Here is an 18265-nt window from a genome sequence, read left to right as displayed (position 1 = left end):
ATGTTCTTGAAGCTTTGCCTTAGCCAAATAAGCATTTATAGGCAAACACTCCTTTAGGATCAAAAAACATTCTTCATGGCAAAAACATAAGAATATCAACTATATTAGATTAAAAAGAAAACTGGTGACATTGGACATTTTACAAATCGGTCCCTCCATGAAGCAATGACAAAAATGCGAAAGGACTTTAACACACAAAAATAAGATATGTGTATGGTATTTGAAGGTACACCCTTTCCACACCCTCACCTGAGTCACACTGCTTTACAGTTTTGTTCTCTAAGGTATTGAACGTCTCCTCCACACCTCGCCGCAGGTGACTGCAAGATCTCTGAGCTTACTCTGGCTTACAGTATATACAGGTATGTTTTCCAGATACTAGCAGAATCCACTCAGTTTTGATTATATCTCCCTTGTACGTTTTTAACATGTTTACAACATGATAATGTTTATATTGCAACTGTATGTTACAAATGACATTACATACCGGCTTATCATAAAGTCAGTATCTGGCTTTATACACACTCTATGTAACCTTTTATCAATTGTTTGTAGAAATTGTAAGATTTGCCTTTTCTTGGATTTCATTTGTGTAGCTTATAAGAGATATTTTATGCACACACACTAATATTCACCTTAGTTATTTCTTTTAGTTGATATTAACTGTAAACAAACTAAAGTTATGTAAACAAATTAGAGTTATGTTTACTATGTTTATCGCTCAAGTAAACATAACTGTGAAATGATCAGATACCTTTCAGGGTGTCAAGTTCTATTTCTTAGTAGCCAGTACCAGTGGATCTACTAAGTACATATACTTTCTATGTGTTCAATGTGTTCAGGATTGAATTCTGGCAACACTTCTCTGTGCCGATGGCACATTAGCCTGATGAGAGGCTTACTTACTATCCACTTCAAAGGGATCAGACCAAGTGTCTCTACAGATAGGAACATTCTGCAGATCACAGGGAGGCTCGGGACTTAGAGTATTCATTTAAAAAAAATGTTATTTTAATGTGATTATTCCTGCATAGGGCCCACAATTATTTATGGATCCCATACCAGAGGTTGAGCCGGACAGATCTATGCTAGCCAAGACATAGGTCTTGTTTTATGATAATGCCATATTGTATATTTTAGAATACAGTTATCAAAATCTAGGTGTATGTGTATAATCACATCCTTCATGCAACTAAATATTCTTACTTGACCATGAAAACAATTATTGCATGCACAACATTTGTTTCTGTCTACATTTAGTTTTACGTGTACAGCGACAGGCTGTGTTCTTAGCCTAAAACTAGAGCTGATCCCAATTGTTCTGAACAGAGTTTCCATGTACACTGACAGATAGTAAAAAAAACTAAACGACAAAAAATGCATATCCACCCCGATCAGGAAAAACCAGTTCCGTCAGCTAACATCGTCATGGATAGACGAGGGACTGTCTCTAGTGTATCTGCCAGAGGATATTTTTCTATCCCTTAGAAATGTTTTAGTGTAATGCTGTGTAACCCACCTGGCTGTAGATTCCTAGAGGACTACCACCAGCTGGTAACAGGATAGGTTGGCAGGAGCATACACTCAAAAGGGTCTGCACAGAAAGCTATATATCCAGCATCCAAACTTATATAAAGTTTCTCCCTTATGGACCCATGGAATAGCATGCCTCTTCACACATCAAAGTACATACCTGGGGTATTAAAGCGGGTGACCCTGTTACACTCAAATATTTCATTTTACTAAATTCAATGTTTAAGGCAAATGATAAAAAAACAAGTTTCTAGTCTATGAAAATGCTATTGCTTCTAGATATTTTGAAGGTTTCTAGGCCTGGTATATTAAAGAAAATGATCTGTTTTCTGCACCAAGAAGGGGTTCTCCCATAAACTTGCTTCTTTCTTACATCTGTGTGTTGATGTTACTTTGGCTATTCTATTTACTTTTATACTATAGTAAATGACTATTTCCTGTGTCAATAATGATAAAAGGCAGTTTCACACAATAATGTAATAATGCCAAAACAAGACAGTTGTTCAATTGTAAAACAATCACATTAGTACTAAATAGGTTTTATTAGGAGTGTTTTGTTATCCTAATTACATTACTCAGCTTCATTTCACTTTTATGACCCTAAATATACTGTAGCTGACGTAAATGACATCTACAAGTTTTGATTGGTTGTTTAGTTTGCATGTTTTTTTTTAATTTAAATTTTAATTGAAACATTAAAATTAGCTACAATTTTTTCTGCTGAATTGCAGTTGTGCCCTTGGTTCCCAATGTACTGGAGAAACTAACCGATTTATGGTAAGCTAGAACTTACCAAATCAAGCAACCAATGTAGTGAGTAACAGACTCCTTCTATCAGGCTTTGGCTCATTCACCCCTTGTATCATATACAGTACATGATTACAAATTCTGTAACTTTATTTAAGGCATTCATTCTAGCAATTGCTCATATCAGAAAAAATTCCAGTGTTGTTCAACGGGTCATCATTTTCATGGTAATATAATAGTTTTTCCACCAGCCAATACATCTCATTAAACTCCAATTTGTTATTTCTAAATGTTTCAATTTTGTTTCCTCTTCTTTTTCTTGCCTTGATAACAGTCCACATTCTTAGTCCTCGATTCTTCACTCTGCCCTGCTTTTTTATTAACACAAGGTTGCTCCTGTGTTATCATATGCCTATGGAATGTAATGAAAATATTCTATGATTATAGCAAGCTAAGCAAATTGGCTATACAAATAGCTAAATAGGATGAGGTTTGTAAGAGAAACCACAAAGTCTATATATATATACACTGGGGAATGTGTAGCGGTAACATGTTGGGAAATAGTGTATTTTTATCAGAGTAAGTGTCTATATAGTTCTGTGGAAGGTTGTGACTGTAGGTGTTTGCTGCTATGAATTGCTATAACACAAGTATTTTGTATGTTTCAGTTTAAAGCTCTGATCAGAGGGGTTGAAGCAAAAGCTGGATTTTGAGTCAGCAAAAAATGCTCTTCCCATTCCATTTCTTGCTCCTCTGTATCTGGTTGACAGGTGTGACAGGTGTGACTTGTGTTTCACCACAGTCGGCTCATCCACATCTATTTTAAATATATGGAATGCCTACATGTAGGGACTTGTGCTGATGCTTTAAAGTCCACCTCTCTTCCTTTTTCTTTAATAACATTTTAATAGTTATAGTAGGTTGATGGTGATGGATTAAGTGGATCAGTCTTTAAGCAGAAGACCTGTTGTCTCTGTTAGTCAATTTGTTATGTTACATGCTACTTGTTATGTCCTGTCTACCCATCGTACAGCGCTACAGAATTTGATGGCGCTATATAAAACAATTAATAATAATAATAAAAAGAAGAAGCTACACACACACAAGAAAAAGCCAAAAACCAAATAATGTTTGAGATAGAAAAAAACCCAAAACATACTAGGAAGGACCCACAATTGTTTTGTGTTATCTTGCATTTGTTAATAGCATATCACAAGTGGTTTGGGTGCTATAAAGGTACTCTTGTTTTAGTAATTTTGTTTACTCAATCTTCAGTTGATTTGAAACACTTAATAATTTTGCAAATGGTGTAAACATTTATTGGCCAAATGGAGCTTCTAGTACACTGTTACTTAGGCAATATGTCGTCAACAACAACGTAAACATAGAAACATAGAATTTGACTGCAAGGAAAAATCATTCCTTGACCTTTTCATGATAGCGTTATGCCTATTGCATGCATGACTAAACTCCCTTACTGTATGTGCCTCTACTACTCCTGATGGGAGGCTATTCTTTTTATCTACTACACTTTGAGTAAAGTAACACTTCCTTACATTCCATATAAACCTCTAAACTTTAGACCTCTATTTCTAACATTTCTCCTGCTTTGAAAACCTTCCCTGATATACTTTGTTAAATGTTTCTATCATATATACATATTAAGTATGGATATAATAGTGAAAAACACTTTATGATAACGAGTGGAACATTTTGGGCAGGTGAGCAAAGTTGATGGGTGTATACAGAGAGTAATTAGAAGGGTTAAGGGTGGAGGTAATTGAAAATAAGCACAAAGACCTAGGTGCCACCTTACTGGGATGAATAGTGAACCATGAGCATTTACATAAGGGAGGGACACTGACACAATGACAGACAGGAGGCAAGAGAACATAACTTGCTAAACAAGACTCTATTTCCATTTTAATGGAACTAAACACCCACACGTTTCCAATGTATTAAAAAGTATATACTTGTTCATTTAAAAACATTTTGGAATTGATAATTCTGTTTGCCTTTGGGTTATAGTAGGGTACAAGTGATATATACAGGTATTGTACATCATACAATAAAATTACAATTATAAAAGAGATTTAGTTGCACTCAAAATATAAGGTCAGTACCCCAAAAGGAGAACTTAGAAATGTACCCTAGTTAATACATAAGTCAGGGCATCTAAGTGACATTCTTATAGTAAACAACTGATTCATATCTTTTCTATGAAACCATTATTTCAGTATGGTTTACTTTTAAGGAGACCAATCACACAATATTATCAAAGGTATAAATTAATATATTAACACTGATGCCATTTTTACTTTTTCTTCCTGCAGGAGAGTGACCCTATAGAGTATTGAGAAATGTATGTTTCATATAAAATATGACTGTGACACCTGGGAAGAATAAGCCCCTCTGTAGGGTCACCGTCACCCCCCCACATGAAGAAATAGTAGCAATGTTGTGGATCTTTGCTCATAATTTTTAATAGCTTTAAATCACATTTCTTTTTTATGTCCTGACAAGCTAGATTATTCTTTTGCATTCATATTTTATAACACTGGATTGATTACTAATTAAATCAACAAAGCAGTGATTTATGGTAGGGATGCCACCTAAACTCCACCAGTGTTGTTCTAAAGTTAGATGAAAGGCTGGAGTGAGGAGACAACCTTTTAGGCTGTTACGTGGGAGATATTGCAAAATCAGTCAGTTTCACTGTATTTATCTGCATATCTTATATAGGTGTGGAATCTGACTCAGATTTACCTAGTCAACTGCAATCATCTGAACCACAGGTTAAAAGAAACCTGACAAAGACATTAATGTCAACAAATCTAGAGTAGTAGTTTTTGTAAAGCAAAAAGGCCACCCAAAGGAGGACTGGCACCTTTGGCCCAGGCGGCAAGCAAGCATACACTCACACACACACTCTTTCTTATTCACACACGCTCATTCACACTTACATGGAGGCTGTCATTCACCCTTCTCGAATGGAATGTTTCCATGCGTGCTATTGCACACTTCTACAGCAGGGTCACGTAACACGTTTCTGCTTCCTATAGCAGGCCGCCCAGATTCAGCAATGTTTTAAGAATTTGACCAAGCCAGACTTAGGAATGACAGTCACTGTTGTGTAACATCACGGGGCTAATGTTGCAAACAACCATGGAAACAGTTTCATGGTGTGAAACATGCAACTTTCAGCCGTTTCTCAGATATGGGCAAAGCTTTTTGTCCAGCTCTACTAAGAACCCAGACACAAACCTCTACTTGGTTACAGGGAATTTACTGTGTAAAAACTGCAATCCTTGCCAGGCTGTTCCAATGAGGTAGCAAGTCTGGTATAATTGTGCAGAATTTCAGCAATGCCTAGGAGGCAGGTAATTATGGCCCCAAATATTTTAGTAAAGGCACCTAACTATATGCTGTTTTATTGTGTGAGTCTATTCTGGTTTGTGGTTAAGTTAGCATCCACCTTATACTGTTTGGAATATATACAGTGAGGAAATAGACACAAACCTTTAAATGTTTTGTTCTGCATGGGACAGTGTTGGTTTTCGGGTATTGTCCTGCTCTGCTCCCAAGCTTCCCCATGGTCTTGCCTTTGCATGCAGAGGGGATCATGAGCCAGGTAGGATATCAAGGGATCTCCCTAACCGGCCCCCTGAGCTCTAAAATTAATTGGGATCAAGATACACACCATCATTGCCCATGGTGGACATTAAGTGGGGTCTGTGGTGGGCACATTAATGATGTTCTATGGACCTCACAAACTTTGCCATAGACACTGGTGTCCTTGTACGGACACTTTACTAATCTTGATTGAGATCTGAACTTTCTAATTTGAAGTTTAATTAGCCATTGGTAGTAAGCTTCAAGTTCTGTTTAATCAGCCATTTTTGGGCATTACTGAAAGTACTCAAAAAAAGATTCCTATTTTACTAGCTCTGTAGTTTGAGGGAGCAGTTGCCCCCCCCGGCTAATCCACTTTGATTAGTCACCTCTGAATTCTGGTAACATGTGCCATTGTGATCACCTCCAAGAGTTACCATCATATTGTAAACTCAGCTATTATATTATATTATATTATATAATCTGACAAAATATAACAAATATTAGCATTGCATTTTATTAAAGGTTCTGGTAGAATATTAACCATATCTGTATTTTAAATCAGAAAAGACCAAATGTACATGTCAGCACCCTGGCAATCTGTTTTAAATTTCTACAAAATAAAACAAGCAATACTTTGTGTGTATCTGTATGTGTATGAATGTGTATATATATATATATATATATATATATATATATATATATATATATATATATATATTGTATGAAAATGTTATCGGTATACAAATTATTACAAGTAATTTTTGTTTTTATTTTATGAAAGGACAGGCGTCAAAGCATCCACGTATAAAAGATGTCTGCCTTCAGCTTGAGGAAATCCACTGGAAATGGTAACTAAACATATGCATCTTTGTGAGGCAAAATATGAGCTTATTTTCAAGTTTGAAGTGAAATCAGTGAACTAATCACTACCTAAGGTACTGAGCTGGTTGTCAGGTGCGTTGGGCAAATTCTACTACTGTAGAAGCAGATCGTCTTTTCTCGTTCCCACTGTTTACAGTTCTCTACATTAAATAAACCAATGATAATCTATATAAACTCGTTTGGGCAGGGCCCTTCTCACCTGTTGTTTCTGTAAGTCAAATTGTTATGTTATACACTACTTGTTATGTCCTGTCTACCAATTGCAATATGATATATTATGATATAATATAATATATATATATATGTATATATATATATATATATATATATATATATATATATATTGCAATAAGCAAAACACATTTCTGCCCTACCGTTAAAGTCCAGATATTATTGATTGATTAACGTAGTCTTTGTAAGGGTAGGGTGAGAAGAAGGGGAATAAAGTCAGAAGATGAAATGTAGTAGCTACATCAAGACCTGCAACAACGAGACAGATCTCAGCTTCCAACTTTTCAACTAAATACCTCTGATTTGATTAAAATCATAACGTATAGGTTGTTTAAATTAATGAATAATACTAAAAGTTGTGGCAGTAGGGTGTGACAGAGACTCTTAAACGTAACTATGTTCAAAGCACCAGTAGCAGCCTTTAAGTCCAACTTTGGCCTAAGATGCTTTAAACTTATCCCTTTGAAATAATGTGAGCGTATGAGCATTATTATTTTTTATGTTAATCCTAATTAAAATAGATCAGTCACTATAAAACAGGTTGTATTGTTTTTAAAAGAACCATAAAACAATCTACATTTGAGACTTATTTAGTCCTCGGTGGATAGTTCCTACATATTTATTTTCATTTGTAGAGGTTCATGAAGGTACAGAAGTCACGAAAGGTTAGCTGGTGTTGTGCTTACACTACCTTTTAGTACATGTGTTAACATATAGTCATACATGAGAACTTTCTAAAAGGAGTTGAGAATCTCAAACTATTAACCCTTTAATAGCCCATTGTGAGTGTAGTGATTTGCCAGCTGTATGGCTCTAATACCTGTCCTCATGGGAACCTTGACTTGTCATTTTTTAAAGATACACTTAATTGAACCACCTCCATTCAGACAGGAATATTAATCACAACTGGTAGCAACAGCGCCAATTGGCACTTTTAGATATGATCAGAGGAGTGTAGAATGGGAAGAAATCAGTTCCAGAATGCATGAACCTGAAAATCTGCACCTTCAACTCGAGGGTGAACCGAGAGTTCCCAGATATGCTTACAGTGCAGGCAATTATATCCCGGACACATAATTAATCAAATCAGAACAATAGAACTCAGTTTTGCTAATAATTATATTTAAACTGTAACATTACTTTTACATAGTGGATTAGTTTTTTTTTTTTTTTTTTTTTTTTAAACAAAACACTTAAAAAAAAGAGTAGCACATGAAATCCATCGACCACCTCCAAATAAACAGCTTTCCAAGTGCCTTGTTTTCTCTGTGAAGGTTTTAGCACAGATAAAGGTTTTATTAATTATTTTACAGTGTTTAAATGTTTTCAGGAACTGAGATCTAAAATGCACATTTTTTATCTCCTGTTTTCTCATGGAAAATGTTAGCCTTTTTTGAGGAACAAAAAAAGTATATTTTGACACTGTAAAAAACAGAAATTGCATGAAAGAATGCCAGTGATTATTAATTTAAATAATGAAATATTATTACCTAGACCACATGGAGGATTATAATTACTTTCAAATGCCTTCATTTTTTTACCATTGTACATTGAGATCAAGTGATTAGGAGAAAAAAGTAATTATTTTGAAGTGGTCTCTACAACAAGAACATTTTTGATGTCCCTACCAACAGAGGCCAAGAGTGCCACTCTGGGATCCGTCAACAGACAGAGTGTTATACAAGAGACGAACAAGAGACGTACTCTCCTGCAGGACAACAGCTGGATAAAAAATCGGCCAGAGGAAGAAGAGGACAAAATGTAAGATAAATAGTAACAACAACAATGTATAAATAGTTAATTGGAAATGAATTTAACTCTTATTGCCGAAACATGTAACCATATCAATTTTTAGCTATTGCTTAAGAATATTTTTCTTGATTCTATGTTCGTTACTAACATTCTTCATCAAAACACAATATTGTTTAGAGCCAATGTGGGTATGAAGAAGCTGTGGATAATCTCTTCTTTCTGTCTCCAACCCGCCTTTAAATATTACTTTGTTGGCCATGTGGTAGGTGCCTGTAGTATTTTCCTACAGGTGGCTAGGTTTTAAGTTTGGCCTTAAGACTGGCTGACGACCCCATTTGTGTCAGATTCACTTTTTATACTAGGCCTCCTCGTTGCCAAACTTGTCATAACACAAGCACAGAAATATTTCATTGGTTTTCTTTAACATTGGATCCTGCTTTAGGTATTCTGTAGAAGCCAAGCGGTCATCCTAGGCTAAAGTGAACCCTCATATTTGTAGATTTATGTTTGAATTAAATCCTGAATTAAAGAGCAACAGGCTACTAAATTATCTTTTATATGCAATATATAGACTAGACCTTAATAGAAGTTGCTGATGTAGCTAAAGTGCCATAATTAATGTTATTTTGAAAATAGGGTGTCCAACATTTACATTGCTGGCCATTACAAGTACAACCCTATGAAATAAAGGAAAGTTAAATTTGCAATTTCAGTCACAGCAATTTACCGAAATGTTCAGGAAAAGTGTGACTTTTGTAATGAGAATATGTCGTAATAAATATGTGCAATGTTACTTAAAAACACACTTCTTTTTTCAGTAAGGATGAAAATTATGGAAAAAACGTACTGAATCGATACAGATCACAGGATAACTTGGACTGGTAATAATTAGTGTCTTGATAAGTGTTGAGTTTTTTTTTTGCTCATTGCGTAGTACAATGGTAGATGCAGGTCTAGAAAAACATTTGCGATTGGAAACGTTTAAACCTCCTCACTGTCCCAAATCCCTCGTTACCTTTTTCCTTCTTTGATGTCCTACTTTTTTAGAACCTCAGAATATTTTATGGGTATGAGTCCATTACATTGTTCTATTTTCTTAAAAGTTTCAAAGTCTTAAAAGTGTCTCCTGTTCTCCGAGTCAAGGTACTTAATCTAGGATTACCCAGTCCCGTCAAACTCCCCGTCCACCCACAGAAAGTTTAGGGTATTTGGGGTTATCCACACACACATGTATGTGGATAGCCCCACACACATCACAAGCCAAGCCCAGCTGTGTCATATGTCCCACCTGCGTGCATCACAGGTCCCTCCTTCCACATGGTCACTCACCCAAAGAGGGGGCTCCAGCTCCTGAAAATTCCCAGGTATAGGCATGGAACAGGGGCTGAAAACCTAGTGGAGTAGACTAGACTCTTTATAGATAATTCCATATACAAAAACATATATCACATTTGTTTTTCAGGGACGCTGATAAAGAAGATACAAAACCAATACATAGCCGGTTTAAGTCGGATGATGCTTTGGACAGGTATTGTAGGGTATATGCTACTAATATTATTAGATTACATATTATTATAGAGCACCTTTGTGAATATTAACAGCGTTAATCCTCAGGCAATCAAAGCTAACACAATAGTCAGTGTGAAATGGTATACTTGCCGGATTGCAAAGCTTCATTTGCCACAGGCAGACTATAAAGTACCTTGTAGATATAACCATCACTTATGGTGGTAGGACACTTTCCATTTGCAACTGTCACACTGATCATGAACTATCTCTCGAGCTGGTAAGCAAATATGAGCCAACAAAATAAAATCCTTCTTCAGTTCAGTTAATAGCTTGTGAGAATCCAGCGTTTTCTCCTCTATTCAGAAGTGTATACTTTACCCTGTCATGCATACATATACCAAAATAATACTTAGACTTTTGTTATTGCCTTGGCAGTGTTCTATGTAAAAATGCATGTGAATTGTTGTGTGTGCGTGTCCTTGTATGTCTCTGACTCTTATTTAGTTATGGCTAGTTCAAGCATTTTAATGTCATTTAATTGTTTGATTAACAAGTTAATACTTTACTTAAAACGGGATGCTAACATAAAATTAATATATCATCATCGCATTAACCCTTAACATGTGTTTTATGTCTCAGTGGTAAAATACAGGAGACTATGGCAAAGGTTAAAAAGTGTTCTTTCCACTATAGTAACTAATGAAATTGCATCGCTGACATGACATTGCTTGTTATGGTGATGAAACCACTTTTTAAACTTTATACCTGGATCATTTTTATATATAACCCCTTTATTGTGTAAAGCAGCTCACATTAATTCAAATTACCATTATATAGAAGGATTGACATTTACTACACTGTTATACTGATGCTATTATAATTATTAAATAATATTTAATATTATTTCCATATTAATCTACTATGATAATGTTTTCATCTTTATAAATGTAAGTAGCTAGGTAAAGCGGTTTCTACAAAAAAGCTTGCCTTTTCCATAAGTCACTTCTCTAACCTCTATAAGAAGAAGCCAGACATAAGAACATACACATCTTAAATAGAGTTGATATCTATACAGGGGTTTTAGACATATATTCAGTTTAGGATATATGAACTGTTGTACAACTGAAGCATCATTTAATAGTAATATACAAATAGGTCTGCAAAACCTTTCATCTGATTTTGATTACTTCGGTGTTGACATCAGATAGCTGAGTTTTCTTAAGATTGCTTTAGTATGTTTCCCAAAATTAATCAATGGAGACAATGACTGGATGTTGAAGACAGTTGAATAATTATTTACAAATGTCTCATGGTTGTTGGGTCTTACCGCTGGATTTCTTCCATAAAACGTTCTATTTTTGTCATATTGCTCCATTTTCCAGTCTGTCAAATATATGATAACTAAATTCAAATGTATGATTCCATATCTTTCTCCAGAATCTCACTGAAAAACACATCCGAAAGAGGATCTAAATCCGCCACTCTGGAAAGAGTACCAATGAGGTAGCCATATAGAATGATGGATTGGGGATGAGGTTAAAGACTATTATGGGGTGGGGGATAGGCAGCAGCTGGAGGCCCTCTTGTTCCAAGAAGAAGGAAAATAAACAAAAACATTTAGATGTGTGCAAGTGTAGGGGTAAAAATGTATGTTCACAAAATACATACATATACAATTAGTCACTTTGAACTACAAATTGGGTTTAAAAAGGTTAGTCCACTTGATTAATAATCTTTCATGATCTAAGTATTAGTAAATATTTACATGATGTCCACTTTCTTGAGGGCCAGATGCTTCACTTTTAGTATCCTCCATTATTGAGCAATGCATTATGTTTCATCATGAAAACCCTTTTTTAAAGTGCTCTTTAACTAGAATTTGAGTATTTCCCCAGTCAGAGCAAGCAACTAGTCAAGCAACTTCTGAAAAATAAGAGTATGTAGAGGACATCTAGGAGAAAAGTTTGTTGAAGTTTTCTCTTCAGTGAAAGCATTAAAATATACTATCGCTATGGGACCTCCCTGAGTTAAATGTTATCATGAGCATCATTCATGCAAAAATAATAAGCTTTTGGGGGCATAGAAATCTTTTAGGCTGTTATGAAATTTCCAACTGTTATTAAATAAAAACATTTACACTTTGCTTGGCACAGACACTGTGCAAGCGTAATTATGTTTTGCTCCATAGCTCCACATGATATCCTGTTTTCCAAAGCCAATTCCGTCCCACACCCCGAGGCACACAGCCCCGTGCTTGCAGTGTCAGTTCTCTTACTAATCTGCAGACCAACAAAAATGCTTAAAAGACACACAGATCCATATTGAAACATATCATTTATCTAAGTGAATACAGTAAATAAAACATAGGACCTGCTTAACAGACTAAAATTGGAGAAAAGTAAAAAAACACACAATGTTTAGGGTCATAAAGATGACATTTCAAAGTAACTCTATTGGGAATGATATATGGGAATGGGGTCTTACACATGTCCTAGCAGTCAAGCACCGAATAGTTCAGTGAGCTGTATAGTATGTACATACACAATACAAGGAGCTCAATGCAGGATACCAGGTCTCCTGACTCTCCAGTATGTGATCCCTCTAATCTCTGGTCCTGTATGTCTATTAATATACTGTGCCATTAATCTGTGTTTTTGTCATGTCTTGGTTTCTAATTAGAGACGTGTCTAATACTCACAATCTTGGACTGTTATGCTAACTCAAAATATTGTACCATTCATGATTATCTGCCAAAGATCAACTTCTATTGCTATCACTGTAAAATGTAATCGTGGAATGCTATTCTTTTTTTCCACATGCAGCGAAAACACTGAAACTAATAGTAAAAGGTAAGTTTGTAATTTATTGGCCTACTGGTTGTAATATAAAATTAAGCCCATGTACCAGCACAAAAAAGATCTGACTCTTTCAGTGAAGCAGAATGTCCTATAGTTTCCAGTGTACCATTTTCAGAGCATGATTTCTTTAGCATATTTTTATAATATTGGCAATTTTAACTTTAATAATGGCAATTTTGCATGCTGAACTGTGCCATTGTTCCCATTTTCTTGGCTATTCTAATCTACATTATCATTATTGCTCTTGAGATCAGTATGAACCTTTTTAAAACTGAGGTCTCTATTAAGGAACCTATGCTATAAAGCCTTTGGTTTCTTCATAGTGTCCTACATGATTTTTATTCTATTTACTTTCAGACAATCATGGACCCCAGGAAACAAGACGACATCCACAACTACAACTACGGATGAAACCAAAAGGTACCCTTTTGCCATAGAGGAGAAAGCTATCAATGTTAGTTGTAGTTCCGTCAAAATACACTTGTCCTAAATGGTACAGTTCGTTAAAGATGTGGTGCAGAATGCATCAATGTGGACACATACCACCCAATTTAATTATTATCATTGGCTGTCAGATCAACAAATTTGTACTTTATACTTCACCAGTGATGGATTAACCCGGGCACTGCCCTAGGCCTGATCCAGGACAGCACCACCCCAGCCGTTCCCTCCTTGGCTGCCGTCCTCTATGCTGGGTACCAGGTTATTTTGGAACTCAGCCTCTTAAGGACATGCAGCACCAAATAGACAGAATAAATGGACTGGTTGTGGAGATAAGAGAATCTCCCTTTTTCAGTAGAGATGTTGACCCCTGCCACTTGGACCGGCCACCCTAGGCAACATATTGAGGATGTCCTTTTGTTACCCCATTGTACAGAAATATATAATAGATATAGACATCTGTAACACCCTCCATGATCATACATGAATGTGACTATTTTATGCTTTTTAAGTTATTTTAATTGTTATGCAATGCCATGTTATGTTTCTGTGCTGGGGTATCTCCTGCATAGATATGAACATCACATGCAGGTCTTGTTCATTACACTTGGAATCCTTTTGTCTACTAACTATCTGTTGAGCAAGCTATTTAAAACAATGAACAGTATAAACTGTATGACCTTTCCTGTCAGTGGTAACCACTTAGTAAATCCATTGAAGGGATACTCCATTAATATTTAACTCAGGATATTGATTTAGAGATATTTCCTGTAACTCATATATTTTCCCATATACTTAGGTTTGTGGTGGTCCCTAAGTTTGGTAATTTATCATACTCAAGACTAGTCTCGCTGGCTACTCATAACCAAATCAATTTTCTTAAAATGACTACTAATAGTTATGTATTGTGGGACCTATTGGTATGATGTACTTGACCATTACTATAGAACCTTCTGAATCTCCTTCCCTGTGCCCATAGTCTGGATAGATTTGTAAATCAACTCCAAGTGTCTTAGGTTAGCAAAACCATACAATAGAATAGGAGTCTAATATGATCTACCATTTAAATCTTTAGTTATGTAGCTAGAAGAGGGTGTTACTTACAAGCTCAGACATGTATAGGGACAGGTTTTATTTTTTCAGGGGAAGGTCGTCGGAACAATAACAATTATATTCACTTTGTATGTAAATAAAACAATAGTATAGTGGTATAGGGTATATCCTTTATAATAGTCTAACCCCGGGAATTACCGTATATTGCACTCTATAGTATTCCTACAGACAAGCTGACCTACAGGCAGTTCACTTATACACTTTGGAAATGAAGAAATCAGTGTATTATGGAATGCAACCACGGTTTATATCCTCCTGCAAATTTTTGGGTCCATGCACAATAAAGTGTACATTACGTAAATACAGTATATCAGCATCTCTTAAACTTAACCTTTTGTAATAGACGGACCTACAATAAATGCTTTTATGGAATCCTTGCATCCATCATTCCAATGCCATTATAAGCATAATGCTATTTTTAGCAATATCCTTATGGTCTAGGTTAGTGACTGATCAATTACATACAATCAATCAATGTTATGAAGAGAACATCCTTAACAGGAAAGCCCCACCTAACATGATGACCAGTAGATTATTGACTTAACAGACTTTGTGCATGGCTCACCATGGCCTTCTTTATTGGATGATTACGACCCATTACATTTTTTGTTCTCCTGGTGAGTGACATTGGGTTCTTCCAACTATTGCATCAGTGCATAGTTTGCATGCCTCATCAATGGTTCTACTATTATTGAATTAATGTCATCTTCATTAAAGTGTCAGTTAAATTACCAATAAGAGCAAACATTTTATTTCTGAGCTTATAGTCACACTGTATGATTTAACATGAATAACAACAGTGCACACATTTTTGCATATACTAAAACCTGACTGTACCTCTCCAAAAAATATATTTTCTGATTTTGTTGTCTAGTTATTACAGTACCAAAAATACCTTGAGTCCATTGGTGAAACATTACCAAACGCAGTGATTAGAACATGGAACGCATTCACCTTTTCTTTTTACTAAGTTTGCTTGTTGACCTCACCAAGCAAAATTCCTGCTCATTCATGATGGCTTATTTTACCAAGTCTCCAATGTCTGTAAATGTTACAGCTGAAATCAGATGTCCTTTTGCATCAGGACCTCACATTAACCGGGTGCTAAGCACCTTCCATTGATTGCTATGATTAGTGTAGCACCACAATTGCTTTTTTATGACCAGATTTTGCATCGAAGACCATTGATATTGTGTATATACAAATAGTTTTTTTAAAGAGTAAAGTCAAGCATTTATAATAACACACAATATTACAAGTACATGTCCATCCATTTCCATGTTCTTCATGTTCATGCATTAACTTAAGGATAACGTTAGTTGTGTATCTGAAAATTTCATTGGCTATTTTAACTGCAAAGGTTACATAGTTACATAGGCTGAAAAAAGACATGCGTCCATCAAGTTCAGCCTTTCCTATATCTGTTAATTTGTTGCTGTTGATCCAAAAGAAGGCAAAAAACCCCAGTTTGGCTCTTTCCAATTTTGCACTAACCAGGGAAAAAATTCCTTCTTGATCCCAAATAGCAGTCATGGCCATTATCTGAGTGGTGAACAAATTAAAATTCAGTGACATGACAGATACCTACAGCTTACTAAGACTTACTATAAACTGGTTTTCTATATCTTAAACAACATAAATAAGCAGCGATGAGGTCTAGATGTCTGAATATATTTACTGAAAAAATGCTAAAGGTCCTTTTATAAAAATATAGTTTGCTTTATTTACATTGGAGTGTAAGGTCAGCTAGTTTATTATCTTACTAGTTTTAACTACATTCCTTTGAAGGCTTATCCTGTGTTTCCTAAAGACCTCCCCTGCAGCAGTTGCGGTATCCTCTCCGTCCTTCAGGATATGGCGAAAGGACTTAACCCAACTGAAGACCTCCATAGTGTTAATGGGCTGGTTGGGGATATCATTTATCTCCCTTTTAAATGGGTCATTGATTGGTGGAGTTATACAGGTCCATCCTGGAGCTGTCACCCAAGGCCTGGGCCTAGTCAGCTGTCTGTCAACAGAAAATTTGCTTAAAATACTATTTTTTAAATGTTTTAAATGTGTGCATTGGGTTCTTTTGTGCACATGTACAGCAACCTTTTTTAATAGAACCCCTCCTTAGCAGTTATTCTTCCCTATGTCATGTTGGCAAGGGATGTTGAAATACCAGATTACTTGGTATCTAGTACAGGTAATGCTTTGTGAAAGGCAATTAAGCCTGGTTTATTTGCTGCCTTTTGTTTTCCCTTTAAACAGTTCTCACATATAGGAATAATGTTCATTGTTGACCAAACTGGAAAGGAGCTGTATGAATCACTGTTTGTATTGGATGTGTGCGGTGTTAGTTTTGGCATTGCACACCACATTGCACACATTCTGCAAAACACTGTTGGCACTATAATGTGGCTAAATCTGCTGATTGAGAGCTTGGAAGACAACTGGGCAGCCTTATCTTTGGTGGTATAGAGATCAGTGAGGCCTGTGACTGCATGTGTTGGGGTATAACATCATCTCGCTGATGTTGGCAAGCTTGTAGATAGAGGGGCTAAAAATTCTCAAGGAAATTAGCTGTCCTCATGCAGTTTGTAGGGCTTGGGACATATGTACAATTTGTGACTTACCTTTTGTTACAAATCACTGGTATAACTTTACACACAGATGACTACTTAACTGTGCTTTTTAATCAAACTGGAGGTAATGTAAAATTAACCATTTATTTGTGTTCTATCCCCTAATATCAGGAAGTCCTGGGCCCCATCAAGCAGAACCACAACAACTACGACCACAGAAACCAAACAGTAAGACGTTTATTGGTTAAATAGTTTTTCCATTGATTGAAGTTATAACTCATATCAATGGAGCCGACATATACTCTTAGCAGTGAAACAGTTTCTTGTTAGTTTACTAACCATTTAAGTGTCACACATGACCATAACGTCTTTTTCATTCCCAACCTTTTTGATTAATCCCTTGGATTAGTTCAGTTTCAGTTCAGGATGGAAGAAACAAAATCACACAGAAAAACCCTGCACCCTATCCACCATATGTGGGGACACTGATAAAATTACATTCATTAACCAATCAGACCCCTAAGGATTACATTAGTAAAAATGTTTAATTTGAAAATTCTAGCCCTGACGTTGACAGCCTGTATGACTCAATCAAAAGACATTTTCATTCTACTCAAGTGCTCAACATTGAGTGGAGTAATGTGAAGAATCCTGTCCGATCAGTTTAGGGTGTGGGCCTGTAAATTGTTGGTTTACTAATTTACCATTTGATTTATTAAATGTTAAGACAGGAAAAACCTGCTTTTTTGCTGACCTATTGGATAATCCTCAAAAATCATGAATTCATCAATTGTATAATTTACCACTTCTAGGGTAGTATGCTGAATCTTATCTATGCAGTTTTAACCGTTTTAAATCCTTCCTCTGCAGAGTTAGCCTACCAAACAAGCAAGAAGGGCAGAAAATGTGAGTATTGCAGTAAATTCATTTAATCCAGTGCAGTAACTCACTGCTATATATTGAAATATATATTAGGGTTTTGGAAAACTTTTTTAAATAGTATGTTTTCCAGTTTGT

At 35.7% G+C, this 18265-nt stretch overlaps 1 protein-coding gene across 1 annotated transcript in view; it reads left to right on the top strand.

Moving 5' to 3' along the window:
- Positions 1 to 249: 249 nt before the first annotated feature.
- Positions 250 to 18265, top strand: part of SCEL (sciellin) — a 31390-nt gene continuing 13374 nt past the window's right edge. Inside the window, exons 1-10 of the mRNA XM_053456019.1 lie at positions 250 to 362; positions 6677 to 6743; positions 8643 to 8769; positions 9579 to 9641; positions 10223 to 10288; positions 11707 to 11772; positions 13092 to 13118; positions 13485 to 13547; positions 17420 to 17476; positions 18119 to 18154. Coding sequence (XP_053311994.1) covers positions 6707 to 6743; positions 8643 to 8769; positions 9579 to 9641; positions 10223 to 10288; positions 11707 to 11772; positions 13092 to 13118; positions 13485 to 13547; positions 17420 to 17476; positions 18119 to 18154 — 542 coding nt within the window. The 5' untranslated portion in view covers positions 250 to 362; positions 6677 to 6706. The remainder of the gene's footprint in view (positions 363 to 6676; positions 6744 to 8642; positions 8770 to 9578; positions 9642 to 10222; positions 10289 to 11706; positions 11773 to 13091; positions 13119 to 13484; positions 13548 to 17419; positions 17477 to 18118; positions 18155 to 18265) is intronic.

The sequence above is a fragment of the Spea bombifrons genome, chromosome 2 (assembly GCF_027358695.1).
Source record: "Spea bombifrons isolate aSpeBom1 chromosome 2, aSpeBom1.2.pri, whole genome shotgun sequence".
In the NCBI taxonomy this organism is placed as follows: domain Eukaryota; kingdom Metazoa; phylum Chordata; class Amphibia; order Anura; family Pelobatidae; genus Spea; species Spea bombifrons.
The sequence above is the reverse complement of the archived record's forward strand: the minus strand, read 5'-3'. Positions and strand labels throughout refer to the sequence as shown.